Genomic DNA, 22,925 nt, shown 5'->3' on the forward strand with positions numbered 1-22,925 from the left:
TTGAGACGGAGTCTCGCTCTGTCGCCCGGGCTGGAGTGCAGTGGCCGGATCTCAGCTCACTGCAAGCTCCGCCTCCCGGGTTTACGCCATTCTCCTGCCTCAGCCTCCCAAGTAGCTGGGACTACAGGCGCCCGCCACCTCGCCCGGCTAGTTTTTTTGTATTTTTTAGTAGCGACGGGGTTTCACCGTGTTCGCCAGGATGGTCTCGATCCCCTGAGCTCGTGATCCGCCCGTCTCGGCCTCCCAAAGTGCTGGGATTACAGGCTTGAGCCACCGCGCCTGGCCCTGCCTAGAATTTTTAAGGTTATCTTCTTTAGGTAGGATTTTATTGTTTGCTACAATGTGCCGCTTTTCTTTGAAATACTACAAACCAGTGTTTTCAGCTGGGTGTGGTGGCTCACACCTGTAATCCCAGCACTTTGGGAGGCTAAGGCAAGCGGATCACTTGAGGTCAGGAGTTCAAGACCAGCCTGACTGATACGGTGAAACTGCATCTCTACTAAAAATACAAAAATTAGCTGGGTATGGTGGCACATGCCTGTAATCCCAGGTACTTGGGAGGCTAAGGCAAGAGAATCACTCAAACCCAGGAGGTGGAGGTTGCAGTGAGCCAAGATCACACCACTGCACTCCAGGCTGAGCAACAGAGTGAGACTCTGTCTCAAAAAACAAAAACAAAAACAAAAAAACAGAAAAACAAGTGTTTACAAAATGCAGGTACCAAGCCAGTGAGATCATGAAATCTATTTAGTGCATTTGAAAAAAAAAAAAAGACAAAAGAAAATAGCATATTAAATGTCTGCCAAGGCTGGGCAGTGGCTCACATCTGTAATCCCAGCACTTTGGGAGGCTGAGGCAGGCAGATCACCTGAGGTCAGGAGTTCAAGACCAGCCTGGCCAACATGGTGAAAACCCCATCTCTACTAAAAATACAAAAATTAGCCAGGTGTGGTGGCACATGCCTGTAGTTCCAGCTACTCGGGAGATTGAGGCAGGAGAATCACTTGAAACAGGGAGGCAGAGGTGGCAGTGAGCCAAGATTGCGCCACTGCACTCCAGCTTGGGCAACAGAGCAAGACTTTGTCTCAAAAAAAAAAAAAAAAAAAAGTCTGCCAGGTACAGTGACCCACACTTGTAATCCTAGCACTTTAGGAGGCGGAGGTGGGTGGGAGGATTGCTTGAGCCTAGGAGTTCAAGACCAGCCTAGGCAACATGGCATAACCTCGTCTCCACAAAAATAAAAAAAATTAGCCAGGTGTGGTGGCACATACCTGTAGTCCCAGCTATTCCAGAGGCTGAGGATGGAGGATCACCTGAGCCTGGGAAGTCGAGGCTGCAGTGAGCCATGATCGCACCTGGGCAACAGAGTGAAACAGAGTCTTTAAAAAAAAAAAAAAAAAGTTTTGTGTTGCATATATAGATTTATATTATGTAAATATATTCTATATATACACACACATGACTTGAGAGATAGGATGTATTTCTTTTTATAGGTTTTTTTTTTTTTTTTTTTGAGATGGAGTCTCGCTCTGTCACCCAGGCTGGAATGCAGTGGTGCGATCTCAGCTCACTGCAAGCTCCACCTCCTAGGTTCACACCATTCTTCTGCCTCAGCCTCCCGAGTAGCTGGGACTACAGGAGTGTGCCACCACGCCCGGCTAATTTTTTGTATTTTTAGTAGAGATGGGATTTTACTGTGTTAGCCAGGATGGCCTTGATCTCCTGACCTCGTGATCTGCCTGCCATGGCCTCCCAAAGTGCTGGGATTACAGGCATGAGCCACCGCGCCTGGCCTAGGTTGTGTTTTAAAAAGGTTAGAAAAACAGTTTTGTGAATAAATGATGCCTTGCACTTTATGGGGCTCAAAAGTGTTTGCTGAATTGGAAAAAGAGCTGTCTTTGTGTCATTACAGCGCCGTAGCAATAAGGAACTATGCATGCTGAGCCAACTCCTGTAAAATGTCTTGTCAAGTGAGCACCTATTTGTGCTGCGGAGACTTTTCCCTTCTGTAGTTGGTAATAATAATGAAAGTTTGCTTTTACAAAGTAATTATTACAAAGTTGCATTATTATTGCTAAACAGTGAAAGATGCGGATTTGGAGGAGGGAACAATGGCAGGAAACATTTAGGAATGTGAATGTGTAACAGGGCTATGTTACAAGGGATTTGTAGTTCTGACAATTGCGAGTTCTCTCTGGGAGAGATCCCAGTGGTCCATGACATGTAGTAATTTGAAATTTGATGAGGCGCAAATTCAAGTACATCCTAGGAGGCTTGTAGGGAGGGAGACAGTCACTGAGCTAGTGAGCAAGCCACGCCCCCTGCTCCATGTCTGCGTTTAAACATGGCATGCTATTTTTTTCTGTTCTTTGTCTTCACAGCGTAATTCCCTTCAGGTAATAAAAACTCTTTTCATCTGAAGAATGATGATGAAGTGAAAGGTGAAGCTTGAGTGAAACGTGTGATGCAAACATAAGCCAAAGAAGATAGGCTCTTGATAAAGGTGTGATTTCCCCAGAAAGCCAGAGCCACTACAGGACTTCCTGTATCATACAAGTGGGCGATTCCTGGTGCTCTCTTGTTGGTAGCTCTACAGGCTGTCAGAGATCAAGGCAATATTCTTTGCTGCCTTTTTAAAGAACCTGTAGATGTGAGCATTGATTTGAGGCAATATATAATGATTTATTATATAGCCTGTGGAAGATAGAAACTTAGTGTGTAGAAATCATTTGTTTAAAAAAAGGAGAAACTATATTATATGTGTGGGGATTTGTTTGTTTGCTTACTAATTCCAGTGCTTTTTGTTTTTGTTTTCTATTTATTTCTTTTGAGACCAAGTTATGAGACTGGCTAATTTTTGTATTTCTGGTAGAGACAGGATTTCACCCAGGCTGGTCTTGAACTTCTGGGCTCAAGCTATCCACCCACCTCGGCTTCCCAAAGTGCTGGGAATACAGATGTGAGCCACCATGCCCAGCCTTCCAGTACTTTTTCATCAGTTGCTTTAGGAGTGACTTTGTAAAGTTCTCTGAAATTATCTGAGTAGTCAAGCTCTTTAGGATTGTGTCATCGGTCTCAAGTTTGCCCAGAGCTGGGGATTTTCCACAAATCTTTGGGGTAAGAGAGAAAGATGAAGACTTGGAGGCAGGACAAGGATCGTCAGTGGGCAAATCAGGATCAGATTCTGCTTCTACCTTCATACGTACATGCTGACTCTTTTGAAAGAACTACAATAAAGTCACCTGCGGATTGACCCACAGGCCTTAGCTCTGAAACATGCAAACTGGCTAACTGGGGAATCCACTCCCATGCCAATCTCTAATATTTGTTCACCTAAACGTAGCATCCTGTGATGTGCTTGTGAGTCATAATTGGAATTGTAGAAAGACAGAGAAAGAGGCCTGGCACGGCGGGTCACGCCTGTAATCTCAGCACTTTGGGAGGCCGAGGCAGGTGGATTACTTGAGGTTAGCAGTTCGAGATCAGCCTGGCCAACATGGTGAAACCCCATCTCTACTAAAAATACAAAAATTAGCTGGGTGTGATGGTGAGCACCAGTAATCCGAGCTACTCAAGAGTCTGAAACAGAAGAATTGATTGAACCTGGGAGGCAGAGGTTGTAGTGAGCCAAGATTATGCCACTGCACTCTAGCCTTGGCAACAGAGTTAAGACTCGGTCTCAAAGAAAGAAAGGGAAATAAAAGAGGAGAGAGGAATGTCTATTTAATTAATTGTTTAAAAAGAGGAAAAACTATATTGTATGTATGTGGATTTGTCTGTTTGCTTATTAATTCCAATACTTTTTGTTTTTGTTTTCTATTTATGTCATTTAATTATTAATTAATGTCATGTAATTTTAAATGAGAAATTATGCCTCATGTAAAAGATTTTTTTGTAAAAGGTTAGGCTGAGATTCATTTATCACCTCACCATGGATGCCACCATGAGTCTAACTCTGCTCTCTCAGCTCTGCAAACAGATGTGTTTTGCAGGGGGGCATCTCATCTGAACATCAGTAGGTCCAGGAAACACTTGTCCATGCCACCCTGACTGACTTTAATCAATTCAGTGGGTGTTTGTTGAGTATCTGCTACCTGCAACACCAGCCAGGTGGCTTGATACGGTAAAGATTCAAGAAATGTTAGCTTAACATATTGATGCAAGCTACTGTAGTTGGCCCTGGGGTGAGGGGAAGTATAAAAATGAAAAAAGTGTAGTCCTCATCTCCTTGAGGCTTGCAATCCAGGGACAGACATGAGGACAAGTAATTATTAGTCAAGCTGACCATACTATGTGTTATCAAGGAGGAAAGACGAGGGTAGGAAAAGTGGGAAGGCAGGGGAGGTGTCCATGGGAAAGGAACACCAGGCAACAGGAATACAGGCAGGGCTGGGTGGACACCAATTGAGAAACTTGGGAGTAACGCCACATGGCAACAGTGGATAGTGGTCTGGAGCAGCATGGAGGAGGTGTGGTGGAAGATGGGGCTGGAGATGCCAGTCATTCTGAGGGTGCTTGGGGACCTGTCAGATGGTTTAGAGCAGGGAGTAAGGCATCAGATTTGTGTTTTAGAAGAAGGTGAAGAGAATGGATTGGAGTAGGGGAAGTGCCTTTGGGAGGCTATTGTAATGGTTCATTGGATAAATGACAGGGCTTGACTGAGAGCAGTGGAAATGAAATGGAGGTTACTCAAGAATGATTCGTCCTCGAAAGCCAATCTGTGAATTTATAATGGGCATGAACTTACCAACCACTGGAATGATTAGGTCAGCTGGCCGGAACACTACTTTTAAAAGTGAAGTCCATTAATAATCAAAAGATTACTGGCTGAAAGTGAAGTTAAGACAAAAGGAGTTGGATGGTCTGAGAGGACCTTCTACCCCATCGATAGCAGTTTTTACATAGCAGTAATACTAAAGCTTAGTCTCTGGTGGGTTGTGGTTCTCTCTGGAGAGACACTTGGCCTGCCACAAGAGGAGGAGCTGCTCCTCTGGCCAGCACTGGACAGAAGCTGGCCAGCATATTCCAGGATCTTTGGTTTGCAAGAAAGTGAGCTTGCTCAGATGAGCAGGTAGAATTGTAAGGAAAGGAAATAGTCCAACTCCAAAGCTAGAAAGCCAGCCAGGCCTCAGGGGCTCAGATATCATCAGGCACTTTCTCCTCCCTTCTCCCCTCCATGCCCAGTGAGAATCTGCTTTCTTCCCCTCTACCCCAATCACTGGTCCTTCTGAGTCCATGCACCTACATGGGCCCCATTACCACTTCCCCAAAATGCTGGCCTCGCCCCCTAGGCTTTCTAGCCTTGTAGTCTGCTCCTCACAGCTGACCCAGTCTCTGTGTCCCAAGTGCTAATACCCAGAAGAGAGGATCCCAATAGTCCAGGTTGGGTCAGATGTCTTTCTCTAAGCAAGCTAAAGATGTGATGTGACAAATGCTTTGAGAAAAAGCAAAATGGTAGTAAAGAATGGGTAACTCTAATATATTTTAAATGTTTCTAGACTTCATGTTAACCCAGTGTATTGGTTGTCTATTGCTATATAACAAGACACCCTAAAATGTAGCAGCTTAAAACAGCAAGCATTTATTACATCACAGTTCTGTGGGTCAGGAATGCAAGGATAGCTTAGTTGAGTGTTTTTGTCTCAGGGTCTCTCACGAGTTTATAGTTAAGCTGGCCCCTGGGCCTGCAGTCCTGGGAAGGGTAGGCTGGGGATGATGTTTCCAAGCTTACCGGTGAGGCTGTCTGGCGGTCAGCAGGATGCCTAAGCTATTAGCTGTTGGCTGGAGACCTCAGTTCCTCACCACGTGGGTCTCTCCATAGGCTGTCTGAGTGTCCTCATGACATGGCAGCCAGCTTCTCCCACAGTGAGTGATCCAGAGAGCACCCAGGATGGGAAGCTTCTGCCCTATTGGTCACCCAGACCAACCCTGGTACACAGTGGGAGGGAGGATGCACAAGGGTGAGAATACCAGGAGGTAAGGCTTGCTGGAGGCCATCTTGGAAGTTAGTTACCATATCTGGTCAAGAAACATTTCTTTAGTGCCTACTGTGTGCCAAGTGCTGGGACTGGGAGCTACATGACACCAAGTCCCTGCCCTAGAGCATCAAGCTCACTGTCTGGGCTGGAGAAGCCTCACACAAACACAATACCATGTGTGCTCAGAGCCCTCACCTCTGCCCACCGACCTTCCATACTGCTACCACATTTATCCTCATGGAATTCAAATCTGTTCATAGCATTCTCTTATTGTGTCCTCTTTGTCTAGAATTTTTTTTGTTCAAAAATTTAAAGATCACCACCACAGTAAGAAATACACTTATATTACAAACCAGTGCATACATACACAGACACATTTATAACTGAAACAGATTTCCCAAGTTTACACCCTTACTGCTTGTACGTATTCTGGTATCTTCTGATCTAGGCTGTTTCATTTTTTATAAAAGCCGGTCACAGTCTCATGAATTGCACAGCCTACTGCATTGTGACCTACAGTGTGGAAAGCAGCAGCCTATGGATCATCCACACTCCCTTCCATGATCTGCAAAGCCCCTCATCATCTGCCCATCTCCCTCATTTATATTTAAGGACTTCGCCACATACACTCTCTTAGGTTCCTCTACAAGGAGCTCTCTTCTGCCTTTTCCCATGTGATTTGGAGAACTCTTACTCATCCTTTAAAACCCAGCTTTAAAGTATCTCCTGTTCTTCCCTCTCTTAGTTTTTTGTTTTGTTTTGTTTTTTAAGACAGGGTATTGCTCTGACATCCACCCAGGCTGGAGTGCAGAAGTGTGATCTTGGCTCACTGCAACCTTCGCCTCCCGGGTTCAAGCGATTCTCACGCCTCAGCCTCCTGAGTAGCTGGGATTACAGGCGTGTGCCACCACGCCTGGCTAATTTTTGTATTATTATTTTATTATTGTATCATTATTATTTTTGAGATGGAGTCTTGCTCATATTGCCCAGACTGGAGTGCAATGGCGCAGTCTCAGCTCACTGCAACCTCTGCCTCCCAAGTTCAAGCGATTCTCCTCCCTCAGCCTCCGGAGTAGTGGGATTACAGGCACCCACCACCATGCCCAGCTAATTTTTTGTATGTTTGGTAGAGACGGGGGTTTCACCATGTTGGCCAGGCTGGTCTCGAACTCCTGACCTCAGGTGATCCACCCGCCTCAGTCTCCCAAAGTGTTGGGGTTACAGGCATGAGCCACCCCACCCAGTCAGTGTTTTTGTTTTTTTCAGTCTGGATTGCAGTGGCGCGATCTCCACTCACTGCAGCCTCCACCTCCCAAGTTCAAGTGATTCTCTTGCCACAGCCTTGCTGAGTAGCTAGGATTACAGGGGCCCGCCCCCACGCCCGGCTAATTTTTGTATTTTTAGTAGAGACAGCGTTTCACCACGTTGGCCACGAACTCCTGACCTCAAGTGATCCGCCTGCCTCAGCCTTACAAAGTGCTGGGATTACAGGCGTGAGCCACTGCGCCCGGCCCTCCCCTCTCTTTGAACAGGATTGCCTACTCTGTCCTCCGACTCCCCAGAGCTTTTCAGTGACACCTGGGGACTGCTGGGTCCCTCCTCTCCTAGCCTGCCCAGGGCCACCCCAAGCCTGTAATAGATTTTCATTTATCTCTGTAACAACGTTTACAAGGACATGGAGCAAATTAGCATCACACAAATGACGATGCTGCAAATGAGCGGTGTACAGGGTTGGCGGGTGTTGCAGGCAGGTTTCCTGTCGTTAGCGCCACGTGCTGCAGAAAGAGGACCCCTCCCCCTGCGGGCCGCCGCTGAGCCCGCGCGTGCGTCACAGGTACAATTCGCACCGGAACTTGTGGCCTGCTTCATTACATGGTGCATTTTAGCTGCTCTGGTTTCTTTTTGTTTTTTCTACTTTTCTCATTTGTTTGTGTTGTTAGGGACAGCCTAGTGAGAAATTGAGCTTCAGGCTGCATAGAAAGGCCTCTATATCTGCATCCCCACCGCTGCGGGGGTGGCGGGGGTGGCGGGGTGGCGGGGGAGGGTTCCTGTCTGAAGTGGTAGGGAAGGAGGGTTTTGAGGTTTTTGGCTATTTGCTTGCAAGTATCTAAGTAAGAGATTTGTTTGCCCACATTTGCACTCTCTTGGCTAGCAACCTGACAAAATATTTTCTGATGGTTTTGCGTGTATGTGGTTTTTATTTTTGAGGGAGAGAATAATTTACACCTTGGTTAAATTGTACTGAGATACAATGGCTGTTTTTAAAAATTGCTGTTAACTGAAGGGTTGAAGCTAATATAATTCCCAGGCTCAGCCTCTTGGGAGGCTGTCTCCAATAGCATAGTCTCCAATAGACTATGCTGTCAATTGTAACAGAAAAGAAAAAAAAATTAGACACGAGCAAAAGCAATTAAAGTATTTCTTCAGCCAGGCGCGGTGGCTCATGCCTGTAATCCCAGCACTTTGGGGGGCCGAGGCGGGCAGATCACGAGGTCAGGAGATCGAGACCACGGTGAAACCCCGTCTCTACTAAAAATACAAAAAAAAATTAGCTGGGCGTGGTGGGGGGGCGCCTGTAGTCCCGGAGTCCCGGTGACTCGGGAGGCTGAGGCAGGAGAATGGCGTGAACCCGGGAGGCGGGGTTTGCAGTGAGCCAAGATCTTGTCACTGCACTCCAGCCTGGGCGACAGAGCAAGACTCCGTCTCAAAAAAATAAATAAATAAAAGTATTTCTTCTCCAATATTCGCATTTCTGCATATGTCAGCAGCTGTGGAACTGTCACAAGATATGCCGATTTTGTTTTGGTATGTGCCTATCTGGGAAAGAGAGGAGGAGGGTGAAGGTAGACTGTAAACAGATCATTATTGTAAAGTGATCAATGGGTAATAGAGGTGTGTATCGAGTACATAGAGAAGGGACTCACTCATTTTAAGCAATGTTTTTCAAATGGGGTCACCTCCATTAGTGGGTCATGAAATCCTTTTACCAAGTGCCTAACAGCATTTGAAAAAATACAGTATAGAATGAAATACATCAAGATGCATCCTCCATAGTAAGTCTAGATATTTTTTTCCAAAACCTTTGTTTCAATTATATATCTGCTGAATTACAACGTGAAATATATTTCTTGGGATTGAGTCTTAAGCAAAGATGTTTGAAAGCCACTGAGGTAGGTGACGGAAGAAGGCTTCCCAGAGGAGGTGGCATTGGAGCTGGGCCTTGAAGAATGGTGGACTTGTGCCACAGGAAAAGGGAATTCTAGGCAGAGGGGAAAGGATATGTCCAAATCTGGATATGTTTGTTCAGGGGCAGGGTATTCTCTGTAAAGGGACCATAGGTTACTAGGAGAGGACTGACTCGAGATATGCCTGGAGAGGCAGGTGGAGCCAATTACCGAGCCACTTGAAAGTATATATTCCACTTCTCAGCTTGCCTCAGAAATTCCCATTCTCTGGTTATGGATTTGGGTTTGGGAATCTGTACTTGCAATAAGCATCCCTGGACAGTGAGGTGCTGATGGAGGTGTGACACAACCAGCTCTAGAATCTAGAAAGATGATCTTTGTAGCAGTTTGGATAGGAGATCGATGGGAAGCAATAGGAGGACCTGAATTCGGATGATGGTAATTGACAAAGAATTACCATCAAGGGAGGATGGTATTCAAGGGAGATTTTGGAGGCGTGTTTTGTAGGGACCAAGGGAAAGCTTCCCCTCCACCCCGTGAAAGTTTGTTGAAAATGAACTGGCAGTAGACAGATTAAGAGGAGAAAAGACATAAAAATTTATTTAATATTTAACATGCATAGCATGGGGAAATAGCAAGAGAATGATTACCAAATAAGCCAGTGAGGTCCAGGTGCCTAAGTACCCTTCTTCATAAGGGAAGGGGAGATGGGGAGTGGAGCAATTTTTTTTTTTTTTTTTTTTTTGAGACGGAGTCTTGTTCTGTCACCCAGGCTGGAGTATAATGGCACGATCTCGGCTCACTGCAACCTCTGCCTCCTGGGTTCAAGTGATTCTTCTGCCTCAGCCTCCTGAGTAGCTGAGATTACAGGCATTCTCCACCATCATGCCCAGCTAATTTTTGTATTTTTGTAGAGACGGGGTTTCACCATGTCGGCCAGGCTGGTCTTGAACTCCTGACCTCAGGTGATCCACCCACCTCAGCCTCCCAAAGTGCTGGGATTACAGTCATGAGCCACTGCGCCTGGACGCAATTTTAAAAAAATTTAAAAAGATACAAAGCATTGCCATGTTGCCCAGACTGGTCTCAAACTCCTGGGCTCAAGCAATTCTCTAGCCTAGGCCTCCTAAAGTGCCGGGATTATAGGCAGGACCCACCTTGGCCGGCCTTTTTTTTTTTTTTTTTTTTTTGTGAGACAGAGTCTTGCTCTGTTGCCCAGGCTGGAGTGCACTGGCACGATCTAGGCTCACTGCAACTTCTGCCTTCTGGGTTCAAGTGATTCTCCTGCCTCAGCCTCCTGAATAGCTGGGATTACAGGCGCCCACTGCCATGCCCAGCTAATTTTTGTATTTTTAGTAGGGACGAGGTTTCGCCATGTTGGCCAGGCTGGTCTCGAACTCCTGACCTTAGGTGATCCACTCGCCTCGGCTTCCCAAAAGTGCTGGGATTACAGGCGTGAGCCACCATGCCCAGCTGACCAGCCCTTTTTTGGGGATCATGGCCTACTGCAGCTTCGGCCTCCTGGGCTTAAGCGATCAGAGCAATTTTGAAGTGTACCAAATGATTTTTAAGAAGAATAAATGGTCCAGGGGACAGAAATTATTATTATTATTATTATTTTTTTATTATTTTTTTTTTTTTGAGACGGAGTCTCGCTCTGTCACCCAGGCTGGAGTGCAGTGGCCGGATCTCAGCTCACTGCAAGCTCCGCCTCCCGGGTTCACGCCATTCTCCTGCCTCAGCCTCCCGAGTAGCTGGGACTACAGGCGCCTGCCACCTCGCCCGGCTAAGTTTTTTTTTGTATTTTTTAGTAGAGACGGGGTTTCACTGTGTTAGCCAGGATAGTCTCGATCTCCTGACCTCGTGATCCGCCCGTCTCGGCCTCCCAAAGTGCTGGGATTACAGGCTTGAGCCACCGCGCCCGGCCAGAAATTATTTTGTAAATGATTGTTTTGTAATTTGAGTGAGAGGCAGACATTATCTTGTGAAAAAACCTGTCCAGATGTGATTGCATTTCTCAGTCTTCTTTTCTGTGACAAATAATGAGATTTCAGGGAGGAGACCTAAGGCAATTATGTTTCTCTTTTGGGGTCCAGTAGTTAAGGGAACTTCAGAGAACGTCCTGTGCTTTGAGAGAGACGGAAGACTGAAAGATGGGGGTTTGGAGGAGGAGAGGTCAGAGAGGCCTTCAGGCCGCTTCTTTAGTTCAGCATGTCAGAGTGCCATCTTTCAGGCTATCGTTTTTCTGAGCTCCAATAGCTCCATGGTTTGAGGGAGAATGAGGAGGAATCATAGACAATTGAAAAATATCCAGGGGTTGGTCTAAGTGAAAGGCGGGTGTTGCAAGCATGCATAGAGACTAGAGAGGAAGAGCAGATTCAGAAGGGAAGATGATTACTTGAGTTTTGGTGCTTGCATGTGGTGGGACAGGAGTAACGCATCACATTTTCACCAGGCTGCATGCAAAACATACCATCAGAGCATCAGTGCCCTTTGCTCTGACCGCCCAATCTCTGAACATCTTCCTTATTGTCTTAGACCTGACTCAACCTGACTCACAAGGATTGATAAATACACCTAACTAGTAGTTGATTAGTATGATTTGTAGTAAGAGAGATATATAAACATTTGGAGTATAAGAATACTTGTACCTTTGCTCAGGGTGTCATTTTTACAGTATTAGGACCCTGGGAAATGGAACTAGTAATTGGAAGATTTAGGAAAGAAAGAATTATATGGTCTAAGGGTATTTCATCAGGCTCTAAAAGTGCTCAAGTAAGAATGTGGCTCTTTAGTGATAAGAATACTTGTTGGAGTCACACAGTGTCTCCACTCCCATTGTCTCCACTCCCATAGTTGTTTTTTTTTTTTTCTTCATTGTCAAGGATATTTCTTGGTGCCTGGTTAGTACATACTTATTTCCTTGTGCCCGGTTAGTACATACTTATTTCCACTCATATTTACGAGTCATCTTTTTTAGAGTGGTTTTTTTTTTTTTAATTTTTTCTTTTCTTTTCTTTTCTTTTTTTTTAGACAGAGTTTTGCTCTTGTTGCCCAGGCTGGAGTGCAGTGGCACAATCTCTGCTAACTGCAACCTCCGCCTCCTGGGTTCAAGCGATTTTCCTGCCTCAGCCTCCTGAGTAGCTGGGATTACAGACACTCGCCACCACGCCCAGCTAATTTTTGTATTTTTGGTAGAGACGGGGTTTCACCATGTTGGCCAGGTTGGTCTTGAACTCCTGACCTCAGGTGACCTGCCCACCTCAGCCTCCCGAAGTGCTGGGATTACAGGCGTGAGCCACCGCCCGGCCAGAGTGGCTCCTTCAGATGTTTTACCTCTTAGTAGTTTCATTTTCAGAAAGCACACTGACATTTATTGGGCAAGTCCCTTTACATGGGTGTTCTATCTTAGAGACTGGCTTTCTCACCAAGCTCCAAGTGTGCTTTGTAGTAGCACCTTAAAGCCTGATTATGTGACCTCCATTCCACTTCCTCTCCACTCCCCCATCCCCCTGGGCATGGTGGAATAGAAGGAATGCTCTATTTAGGAGAGTTAAAGAGTTCTGATAGAATACCAGGGGGACATGGGAACCAGTGAATGGCACATCCTACGGCATGCCTGCCAGCAGCATGTGGTGCCCCCCTAACCTGATGGCTGTCCTCCCCCCAACATACTGTGTGGGGAAACAGTCTACATGGGTAAGACAGGAAGGCCAGTGGGAGTGCTGAATGCTTTTTTTTTTTTTTAAACAGCTCTGCTATATTGTATTAATTCCTTATCCTTGTACTGAAAGCTTGTAGTTCAGATTTGTTTTTTAAGTCTGTCAAGGAAAATAACCAGCTTGAAACATGTCATGTAATATAGAGACAAATAGCTTTAGTCTTCTACAAGGATGATGTAAAGTGTTTAAATTCATATATTGAATAAAATAATGTAGGCAAGGTACTGAAAACATTTGTAATCACTCCAATAAATTGCTTATCATTGTTTTGAAAATAATTCCATGGTACTTTTAATAATAAAAACAACCACAATAATAATGGCAACTATTATTCAATACTATATATGAGACACTGAAGCAAAGGTTTTCTGTTTTATTTTATTTTATTATTTATTTATTTATTTATCCTGAATCAGAGTCTTGCTCTGTCACCCAGGCTGGAGTGCAATGGTGCAATCTCAGCTCACTGCAACCTCCACTTCCTGGGTTCAAGCAATTCTTCCAGCTTAGCCTCCCAAGTAGCTGGGATTATAGGCATCCACCACCACGCCTGGCTAATTTTTGTATTTTAGTAGAGATGGGGTTTCACCATATTGGCCAGGCTAGTGTCTTGGGCAGGTTGGTCTCGAACTCCTGACCTTGTGATCCGCCCGCCTTGGCATCCCAAAGTGCTGGGATTACAGGCATGAGCCACTGAGCCCAGCCTTTATTTTTATTTTTTTAATTTTTGAGACAGGGTCTTGCTCTGTCGCCCAGGCTGGAGTGCAGTGGCTTGATCATGGCTCACTACAGACTCAACCTCCCAGACTCAAGTGATCCTCCGACCTCAGCCTCCCAAGTAGCTGGGACCACAGGCGCATGCCACCATGCCCAGCTAATTTTTGTATTTTTTGTAGAAATGAGATCTGACCATGTTGCGCAGGCTGGTCTCAAACTCCTGGGCTCAAGTGACCCTCCTGCCTCAGCCTCCCAAAGTGTTGGGATTACAGGCATGAGCCACCATAGCTGCCCAAAGCAAAGGTTTTATATACTTAATATTATTGAACTGTCCTCCAACCAACCTGAGATATAGTTATTACTATCTCCATTTTACAGATGAGGAAACTTAGGTGAGAGAAATTTTTAAACTAGGCCAAAATCACATGGCTGAAAAATGGCAGTGATAAAACTGGAGAGAACTCTAAACCATTAGTCTATATAGTACTGCCTGTAATCAGCTGGGCAATGGTTTTACATGGTTTAAGGGGGGTTATTTTACCCCCTTAATATATGGGTCGCTACATAGAGATATGCTAATTTCTTGTAGATCTTGTGGACTGGGCTGTTTTGCCTTTATTGCAAAAATACTGATTGTGACCAAACTATATACAAAATAACTCTGCTAGACTCTTAGAGAATTTAAGGATGGAGATGATGGTCTGGCATCCTTGAGGAGCTCCCTATCCAGGAGGGAACATAAGGGAAACATACCAGGTTGAATCATAGGAGATTGCCATTGAATATTCACATGGGAAGATCTCACAGGGCTTAACCTGACACATAACTAAAATAAGGCAGTACAGTTGAATGTATTGAACTCTCATTATGTTTCAGGCACCATGCTAAACATTTTACACTAGTTCCTGAACCCTTAAAATAACTCTTAGAGGTGGGAACTATAATCATCCCCATTTTATAGATGAGGAAGTCGAAGCCTTGAGTGGTGAAATGACTTGCCCAAAGCCACACACCTGGTAAGTGACAAAATTAGAATTTGAACCCAGGTCAGTCTAAATACAGAGCCAGTACACTTAAACCTCAGAATATAAGTACTTCTATAGGTACAAGTAAAGATATATACCTTATGTATGCACACCGATAATTTAAAAAATTTTGTTTTGCAAACACTCTATAGGACACTTACTCTTCTGGTATGTGTTGGTATTTCTGTGATCTGGATACATCTGGTCATGTGTATCACTGCTCAATCTCCAGCATTTTCATTCTCCACTTCTGAGAATGTTTAACCAACCAAGGGAAACATTTGGAGGGAAAAAAAGAACACTTTCACTTTTCATTGTTATGTGGACACTGGGCCTGTTTATTTGGCGGTCCAAGCATGTGTTAGAACATTTCAATTATATTTACATCCTCCTTTCTTTTTCTGTCCAGTTGCCTTTCTTTCTAAGTCACATACACAGATGGGAATCATAGGAATGGCCAGTTTATTGTACATAATTAAACTGTAGAGAAGACAATTAAAGCTATTTGCATATAGTAAAGCCATTTGAAGAACTTTCCTCTTAAAAAGTTTTCTAATCTTACATTCAGCTACCAAAATCCTGTCTATATAAACTATAATTCTAAATTTTAATATACAAAGCATATCCCTCATTTAAATGAAGTTTTATAATAATCTGGGGAAAAAGTTGTTTTTGTTTTGCCATATTATTAAATAATTACAATTTTGGTTGTACCTGGAGAATCTGAAATTCTCCTACTGTGTCCCAGTATTTTGTAAACTCCTCCTCCAGATTTAAAATTAGGTTGGACAACTGGTATTCTCAAAGTAGGTCTTTACTAATTAGACAGCTGTCCCCTCTGTACCACACCACTAAACTCTAATGTTAACATTGAAACAGCAAAGACTGCTTGTTCCCAAGATCCTTTTCAGGCCTGACAGAGGGTGAGTTTTGGGGTCAGCCAGACTTGGTTCTCGTGTCTGCCCTTATTAGACTGATGTCCCCAGGCAAATTGCTGAAACTATCCTATTGGGAACCTCATTTACAAAATCCAGATAATTAAACCTTATTCTTCGGGTTTGAGTGAAAGTTCATATGATAATGTGTATAAGCATCTAGCATAATGCCTGGTGGCACTTAGAAGACCTTCAATAAATGTCGATGTTCTTGTATTTGGACATTATCTTTAAAAAGCCTGCAATGCCCTAAGCTCTTTATGGGTATATAAATTCAGCTTTGTTAGGTCATTTTTAAAGTCAGATTTCAGTTTCCTTGCAATTGTGGCTGACTTGAGAGGACAGCTTTCTGAAATCCATTACTATTTCACTGGAGGGCCCAGCACCGTGGCTTACAACTGTAATGCCAGCAGTTTGAGAGGCTGAGGCGGAAGGATCACTTAACCCAGGAGTTCAAAACCCACCGGGGCAACAAAGCAAGACCCTGTCTCTTGTTTTTTGCGGGGTGAGGTGGGGATGGAGTCTCACTCTGTCGCCCAGGCTGGAGTGCAATGGCGCAATCTCAACTCACTGCAGCCTCCACCTCCTGGGTTCAAGCAATTCTCCTGCCTCAGCCTCCTGAGTAGTTGGGATTACATGCACCTGTCACCACGCCTGGCTAATTTTTTTTTTTTTTTTTTTTTGTATTTTTGGTAGAGATGGTGTTTCACCATGTTGGTCAGGCTGGACCCCTGTCTCTAAAAAACTAAAAAATTGGCTGAGTGTGCTGGTGTTCACCTATATTCCCAGCTACTAGGAAGGCTGAGGCTAGAGAATTCCTGGAGCCCAGGAGTTCCAGGCTGTAGTGAGATATGATCATGCCTCTCCACTTCAGCCTGGGTGACAGAGGGAGATCTGTCTCAAGAAAAAAAAAAAATACACACACACACACACACATATATCATTGGAGCTGTGGAGCAACAGCTGTAAAACTTGCTTGGTGGGTCCTAATTGCAATGCATAATATATGGACTCTTGAAATGTAATTCTTAGAATGGGTATTATAATTACATCCCAGCCAATCCAAAGGCACCTTAAAACATGTTTAAAAAATTTTCCAAGCCAATTAGAAAACTGGTTGGTCCAACCATCAAGTGTAGAGAAATATGCTAATTTATGCAAAGATTACTGTTCCAAGAAGCCCTTGGATGCATTTGAAGCAAAATATCTGAGAAAACACCTCGATGATACTGCGTGATACTAAATCACTGAATGTATTTTTAAGGCACATTTAAATATAAAGCATACATTATGAATGATAGAATGGCAGTACCAGAACAAGATATGGTGTTTTTCTTTGTTTTTTGAGACAGAGTCTTGCTCTCTTGCGCAATCTCAAGTGATTCTTGTGCCTCAGCCTCTCTCTAGTAGCTGGGACTATAGGCGCATGCCACCATGCCTGGCTAATTTTTGTATTTTTGGTAGAGACGGGGTTTTGTCATGTTGGCCAGGCTGCTCGTGAACTCCTGGCCTTAAGCAATCCTCCCATCTCGGCCTTCCAAAGGGATTACAGGCGTGAGCCACTGCACCCAGCCAGATCTTTTTTATTATTTTTTAGAGACAGGGTCTCACTCTGTCAAACTACCCATAGCTCGCTGCAACCTCCAACTTGTGGGCTCAAGCAGCCCTCCTGCCTCAGCCTCCCCAGTAGCTGGAACTACAGGCATGTGCCACACATACCTGGCTAATTTTTAATTTTTTTTTTAGAGATGGGATCTCACGCCGTGTTGTCCAAACTGGTCTCAAACTTCTAACCTCAAATGATCCTCCTCCCTCAGCCTCCCAAAGTGCTAGGATTATAGGCTTGAACTACTGTACCCTAACTAAAAAGATCTTCTGTATTGACTATGACAACATTGTATGCCAGCCTCAACAGATTTAATTTATGCAACATAGTCTAGTTACAGTATCCTTATATATGCAAGAAAGGTGTACTACCATTATGTTTTTATTAATGCTGAGGGGATATAGAAACCATACAATAATTTCACTTAAATAATTTTAATCTAGGGAGAGTTTTACTGAGAAGTCACCAAATATCTGGGAGAGATGGGTTTGAGCCATTTAAGAACAGCTACTCCATAGGCAGAGCAGCTGAGCATTCTGTTTATCAGCAGGATCCTATTGCTATATGTATTACAAATGATTTTAAAACAATTTATAACATTTCTGAGGCTTAATATGTATTTTTTAAAACCTGAATTACATTCTGTACAATTCACCTTTTACCTATCCTTGATGTTTATTTAAAATAAAAGACAACAACAAAACCCCCAGTATATTTTGTGGGCATTTGTAGTTAACCTAGACTACAAAGGCACCTGCTCTCACTCCAGGCCACATAATATTGTTGTGTTGTTTTGTTTTGTTTTGTTTGTTTTGAGTCTTGCTCCGTCGCCCAAGCTAGAGTGCAATGCCTGATCTCGGCTCACTGCAACTTTTGTCTCCCAGATTCAAGCGATTCTCCTGCCTCAGCCTCCCGAGTAGCTGGGATTACAGGAGCCCACCACCACGCCCAGCTAATTTTTGTATTTTTAATAGAGACAGGGTTTCACTATGTTGTCCAGACTGGTCTCGAACTGCTGACCTCAGGTGATCCACCCGCCTCGGCCTCCCAAAGTGTTGGAATTACAGGTGTGAGCCACCGCGCCCGCCCTGGGCCACATAATTTAAATGCTTTGGATACTAGATGGTTTACAGAGAAGTTTCAACAATTTGAGATTTCAGATTAAAAAATGGGTGGTAGTTATACTTGGACCAAAGAATGTTAAAAGATTGACTAGCTCTCTTTTAAGAATGAGGGGGTTATGTAATGAAAATTCCGCAAATATGGAGATAAAAGGTATCTACATAAAGAAAAGGCAGTAGAATGTTTTGAGAGTGATTTACTCTGCCTCACCTTCCTTTTGGTCACTAAAGTTTTTTGTTTTCCTTTTTAATGTTCACATATGGGCTTCACAGGTAAGGTTTCACGAATTTTGGAATGGAGAAAGAATGTTGCAAAGGAAAGCTTAGTATATTTAAAAGTTAGGACGAACCAGTTATTTGCCTAATAACTAAGTTAAAAGTGGTTTTGGTTTTTAAAAAGCATATGCAAAACGTATTTACTGAGGCTTGCTCTAATTAGAGTTCTAAACAAATCTTGTAGGTTTTTTTTTTTTGTCTTTAATCTTCCCCGTTCGCGTGTCAAGCTAAAACTGTGTGTGTGTGTGTGTGTGTGTGTGTGTGTGTGTGTAGAGAGAGCCTGCAAGAGAATTAGCACGCACCTCGTGGATCTTAATAATTTTTTTTAAGCCAAATAAAACTGTTTCTTGAATAAACCAGTACATTTCTGAAGTTAAAAAGAATCCCAAAGGAAACAGGAATGAACATCCTTGGAGCTTGATTTACCAAAAAAAAAAAAAAAAAAAAATTTTAATTAAAAAAATCCTAATCTCCACATTTTTTGCCAGGCGAGAACCGAAGTTTGGAGGTAGACGAGCAGGCGAGCGGTTTGCCCGGGCGCAGAGCATGAAGGCCGGGCGGGCGCGGGGAGCGGGCGCCCGCCGCCCGGCGCGGGGGTGAGCGAGAGAGAGAGCGGAGCGCGTGTGGCCGGCGCCGCTCGGCCGGGAGCTCCCGCGCTCGCGCCCCGCGCCCCGCGCCCGCCGCCGCCGCCGCCGCCGCCCCTGTTGCGATGGCGCAGAAACCCCGTTGACAAGGCACTGCTTTTTCATGACGGTGAGTTTCCCTTTGAGTGTATTATAATTTTGTGATAAAAATTTCAAGGAGAAAAAAAAAAACACACAACCTCCTTCCTCTGCCTCTTTCCTTCGGGGAGGGGAAAAGCGAGGGAGGGGGGGGCTGGAGATCTGTCTCCAGACAGAAAAGAAAGAGGAGCAAATTAAACACCGAGTTGCCAAAACCAGGATATTAGGTTTCAGCCCAGAGAGCTATTGGCTAAGGCTGTGTTTTTTTTTTTTTGGGGGGGGGGGTGGGTTTGTGGGTGGGTGATGGTGGTGGTGGGTGGATGTTTAATGGACACGGAGAAAAGGGGAATCGAGTGTTTATGCCTTTCCCAGCGCTGCCGGGGCCCCGGGAAGACCAAGTTCAGTGTCTCGGGCGGGGGCGCAGGCGGGCAGAGGGCGGCGAGGCCGGGCCGGGGGCGCCTCGGCGAGGTGGGGGCCCGGCGCCTTTCTTTTTCCTTTTTTTTTTTTTTCTCTTTTCCGCGGATGCAAATTTCTGGAGCGGGGAGAGGGAGAGCCCGGGAAGGGGGTGGCGTGGCGGTTGGTGGTGGGGAGGGGAGGGGAGGGAAGCCTTTTAATGACTCATTGATTGAGCCGGTTTAAAATTAGTTGTGTGCGCGAGTGTGAGTGTGTTTTCCGCCCCCCGGAGCCGCCGGGAGCCGGGAAGGAGGGAGCAGGGCTCGGCGAGGGGAAGACGGCGCGGCGGGGCCGCGAGCAGGGGGCAGGGAGGGCCTGGAGTGACGGCGGGCGAGGAAGAAAAATAAGCTTTTCCAATCTCCTCCCCTCTGTTTTCCCCCCCTCGTTTCTTTTCTCTCTCGGAAGCTCTAGGGTGTGAATCACATTTTCTTTCTTCTCGGCAAAATGGACCCCGCGTCTGGGGAGGGGGAGGGGAAAGGGTGGGGAGGGAGGCGGCGGAGACGGGGTTTATTTTTCATCCTGGCTTCGTCCTTCCCGCCGCATCTGCGGGCGGCCGCGGCGAGGAAAGCAGGTCCGGGCTGCGGCGGGGAGAGCTCGGGGCCGGCGAGTCGCCCTGGCCCCGCTCCCGCTCCCGCTCCGAGCCCGCGGCGGCGGCGGCGGCGCGCACCTGCCGCGGGACTGCCCTTTCCCAGCCGCCTCGCTGCCTTCTGAAGCACCGCAGAGGATCCGCGGTCGGATCCGGCCGAGCCCCCAGCCGCGCGGAGGATCCGCGGCCGGGTCCGGCTGAGTCCCCAGCCGGGCGGAGGACTCGCGGCCCAGCCGGGCGGAGGACTCGCGGCCCAGCCGGGCGTTTCTTACGAGGCCCGTGCTGTCCGCCGCGCCGGCCAGAAGAGCTGTGTGGCTGGGACGGCGCTTTTTTGGCCGAGTGCGCGCGGGCCTGATGCTATTCGCGCCCCCCGAGTGGCCCCGAATGCGGGATCTTGGGTGGGGGGTGCGGTTGGAAGGCGCTAAGATGGCGCTGGGCCTGGCCTGTCGCCAGGGCTGGTGGCGCAGTTGCTCGGCGGGCGCCATCTTTCTCGCGGCGCGGGCGGCGCCCTCCGAGGACATGTCGCTGACCAGGGCGCCGCGAGGCCCGGGGCCAGCGGGAGCCGAGAGCAGGGTGCTGAATTCTGGAGATGGGACTGGGGTCGCGCGGCCTTCTTCCCCACGGCCCCAGACCCAAAAGACGAGGCCGCCGGCTCGGAGCGGGAAGGGCTGGGGTCTGCTTCTTCCTCCTTCCCACTTGTGATGGAAGAAGGGGACTGGGCGTCGAGCCTCGCGGCTGATGGGTTCCCTCCCTGACCCCGCACCCCCACTCCTCCCAGTCAAAATTGGAGGTGAGGCGCTTCTGCCATTTCTCTCCTGCCATCTGAGAGTGGACGCCTTTGTCTTCTCTGGCCCGGCTTGGGGCAGGGCATTGAGGCTTTTCCTTCATTCTCCAGTTATTGGAAGTAGAGTCCAACCAGGTTACAAAACTAAAAAAAGAGTCCAGGACATTGTCTGTCTGCCTTCCCGTAACATGGTTCTCTTGTGGGTACCCTACGCTTCGTTTCTTAGTTTTACTCTAAAACAACCATGAGGAGACATTTACTAGTCAGATTGAGAAGGTGATGGGTTCCAGTTTTCTGAAACTTCTTGTTGGCTTTCATATTACTTCAAATGGCAGTGAATTAAAAGTTCCTTAGAACGCTGATCTGAAAAGTTAAATATGCTTTAAAACACTCTGAAACTCTTCTAAAAAGCAAAACTGCATTATTTTCTTAAAAGCATCCATGTAAGAATCTGTTGGTAGTAAGTATCTGTGTTAGAGATGGGGGAGGGGTTTAACGTTTACATTGTTACTGAAAAGAGGAGGGGAAAGATTTGTAAAGCTCTGATTTCTCTAGAAGTCCGCAGACATGGAAAGTAAATAGTTAATTTCTAGTATAGAAAAATAACACAGTGGTGCCAGTAGGTGTGTCCTTGTGTTTATAAATATACATAGTGGATGTTTTAGACCATTTAATAAGACCTATCTCATTGAACATCTGTATGCCAGAAACTGTGCTTGATGCTTTGTATAATTTCTATTATATCAGCCCTGAAATAGTGATTTTATGATCTGTCTACCGGGGAATGAACTAACGTTCACAGAAGTATAGTAATTGTTCGAGGTCTTGCAGTTTTTAGTAAAGTTGCCATTGGATCAAGAAAGCTGTGTTTTTCCCCCTACACCTGTGGTTTCCAAATCTGAGCATCAGAATTAACTTGGGAGATGTTTTTATTTTATTTTATTTTATTTATTTATTTTTTTTTTTGAGACGGAGTCTCACTGTGTCTCCCAGGCTGGAGTGCAGTGGCGCGATCTCGGCTCACTGCAAGCTCCGCCCCCCGGGTTCACGCCATTCTCCCGCCTCAGCCTCCCAAGTAGCTGGGACTACAGGCGCCCGCTACCGCGCCCGGCTAGTTTTTTGTATTTTTAGTAGAGACGGGGTTTCACCATGTTAGCCAGGATAGTCTCGATCTCCTGACCTTGTGATCCACCCGCCTCGGCCTCCCAAAGTGCTGGGATTACAGGCTTGAGCCACCGCGCCCGGCCTGGGAGATGTTTTTAAATAGAGATTTGTAACATCACCTCTTCCACCATCATTTGCTAGGGCCAGTGGGGTCCTTTAATTATGTGTCAGGCGCTCCAACTTCTTGATGTTCAGTGTTGACATTCTGGCCCACCTTGCACCCGCTATACCCAAAGATCTAGTATTCATTCCAAAACTTTCCAGGTGATTCCAGTGTGATACAGATACACATTTGGACTTTCTTATACTATGCTATGCACTGTTCTGCTGGCTCTTTTGAATTGGAACATGAGAATTGAGGTCCATATAATTTTTTTTTGAGAAGGAGTCTCGCTCTGTCGCCCAGGCTGGAGTGTAGTGGCGCGATCTCAGCTCACTGCAAGCTCCGCCTCCCGGGTTCACGCCATTCCCCTGCCTCAGCCTCCGGAGTAGCTGGGACTACAGGCGCCCGCCACCACGTCCGGCTAATTTTTTGTATTTTTTTTTTAGTAGAGACGGGGTTTCACCGTGTTAGCCAGGATGGTCTCGATCTCCTGACCTCATGATCCGCCCGTCTCAGCCTCCCAAAGTGCTGGGATTACAGGCTTGGGC

At 45.9% G+C, this 22,925-nt stretch overlaps 2 protein-coding genes across 3 annotated transcripts in view; both read left to right on the forward strand.

Moving 5' to 3' along the window:
- The window catches only part of BICRAL (BRD4 interacting chromatin remodeling complex associated protein like), a 129,719-nt gene that overhangs the window by 21,025 nt on the left and 85,769 nt on the right, over positions 1-22,925 (forward strand). The window contains exon 2 of one of the 2 annotated variants that reach the window (XM_025384141.1): positions 19,054-19,318. The gene's annotated coding sequence lies outside the window, so the exon portion shown is untranslated. Of the gene's footprint in view, positions 1-19,053; positions 19,319-22,925 lie in introns of those variants that run through there. The other variant, XM_025384143.1, reaches the window with a different exon arrangement.
- LOC112623599 (translation initiation factor IF-2) lies at positions 19,950-21,065 on the forward strand. Its single transcript, XM_025384144.1, is given in 5 exon segments — positions 19,950-20,446; positions 20,449-20,539; positions 20,602-20,696; positions 20,699-20,722; positions 20,725-21,065. Coding segments are annotated over 5 exon segments (603 nt in total). The 5' UTR covers positions 19,950-20,184; the 3' UTR covers positions 20,856-21,065.

The sequence above is a fragment of the Theropithecus gelada genome, chromosome 4 (assembly GCF_003255815.1).
Source record: "Theropithecus gelada isolate Dixy chromosome 4, Tgel_1.0, whole genome shotgun sequence".
NCBI lineage: Eukaryota > Metazoa > Chordata > Mammalia > Primates > Cercopithecidae > Theropithecus > Theropithecus gelada.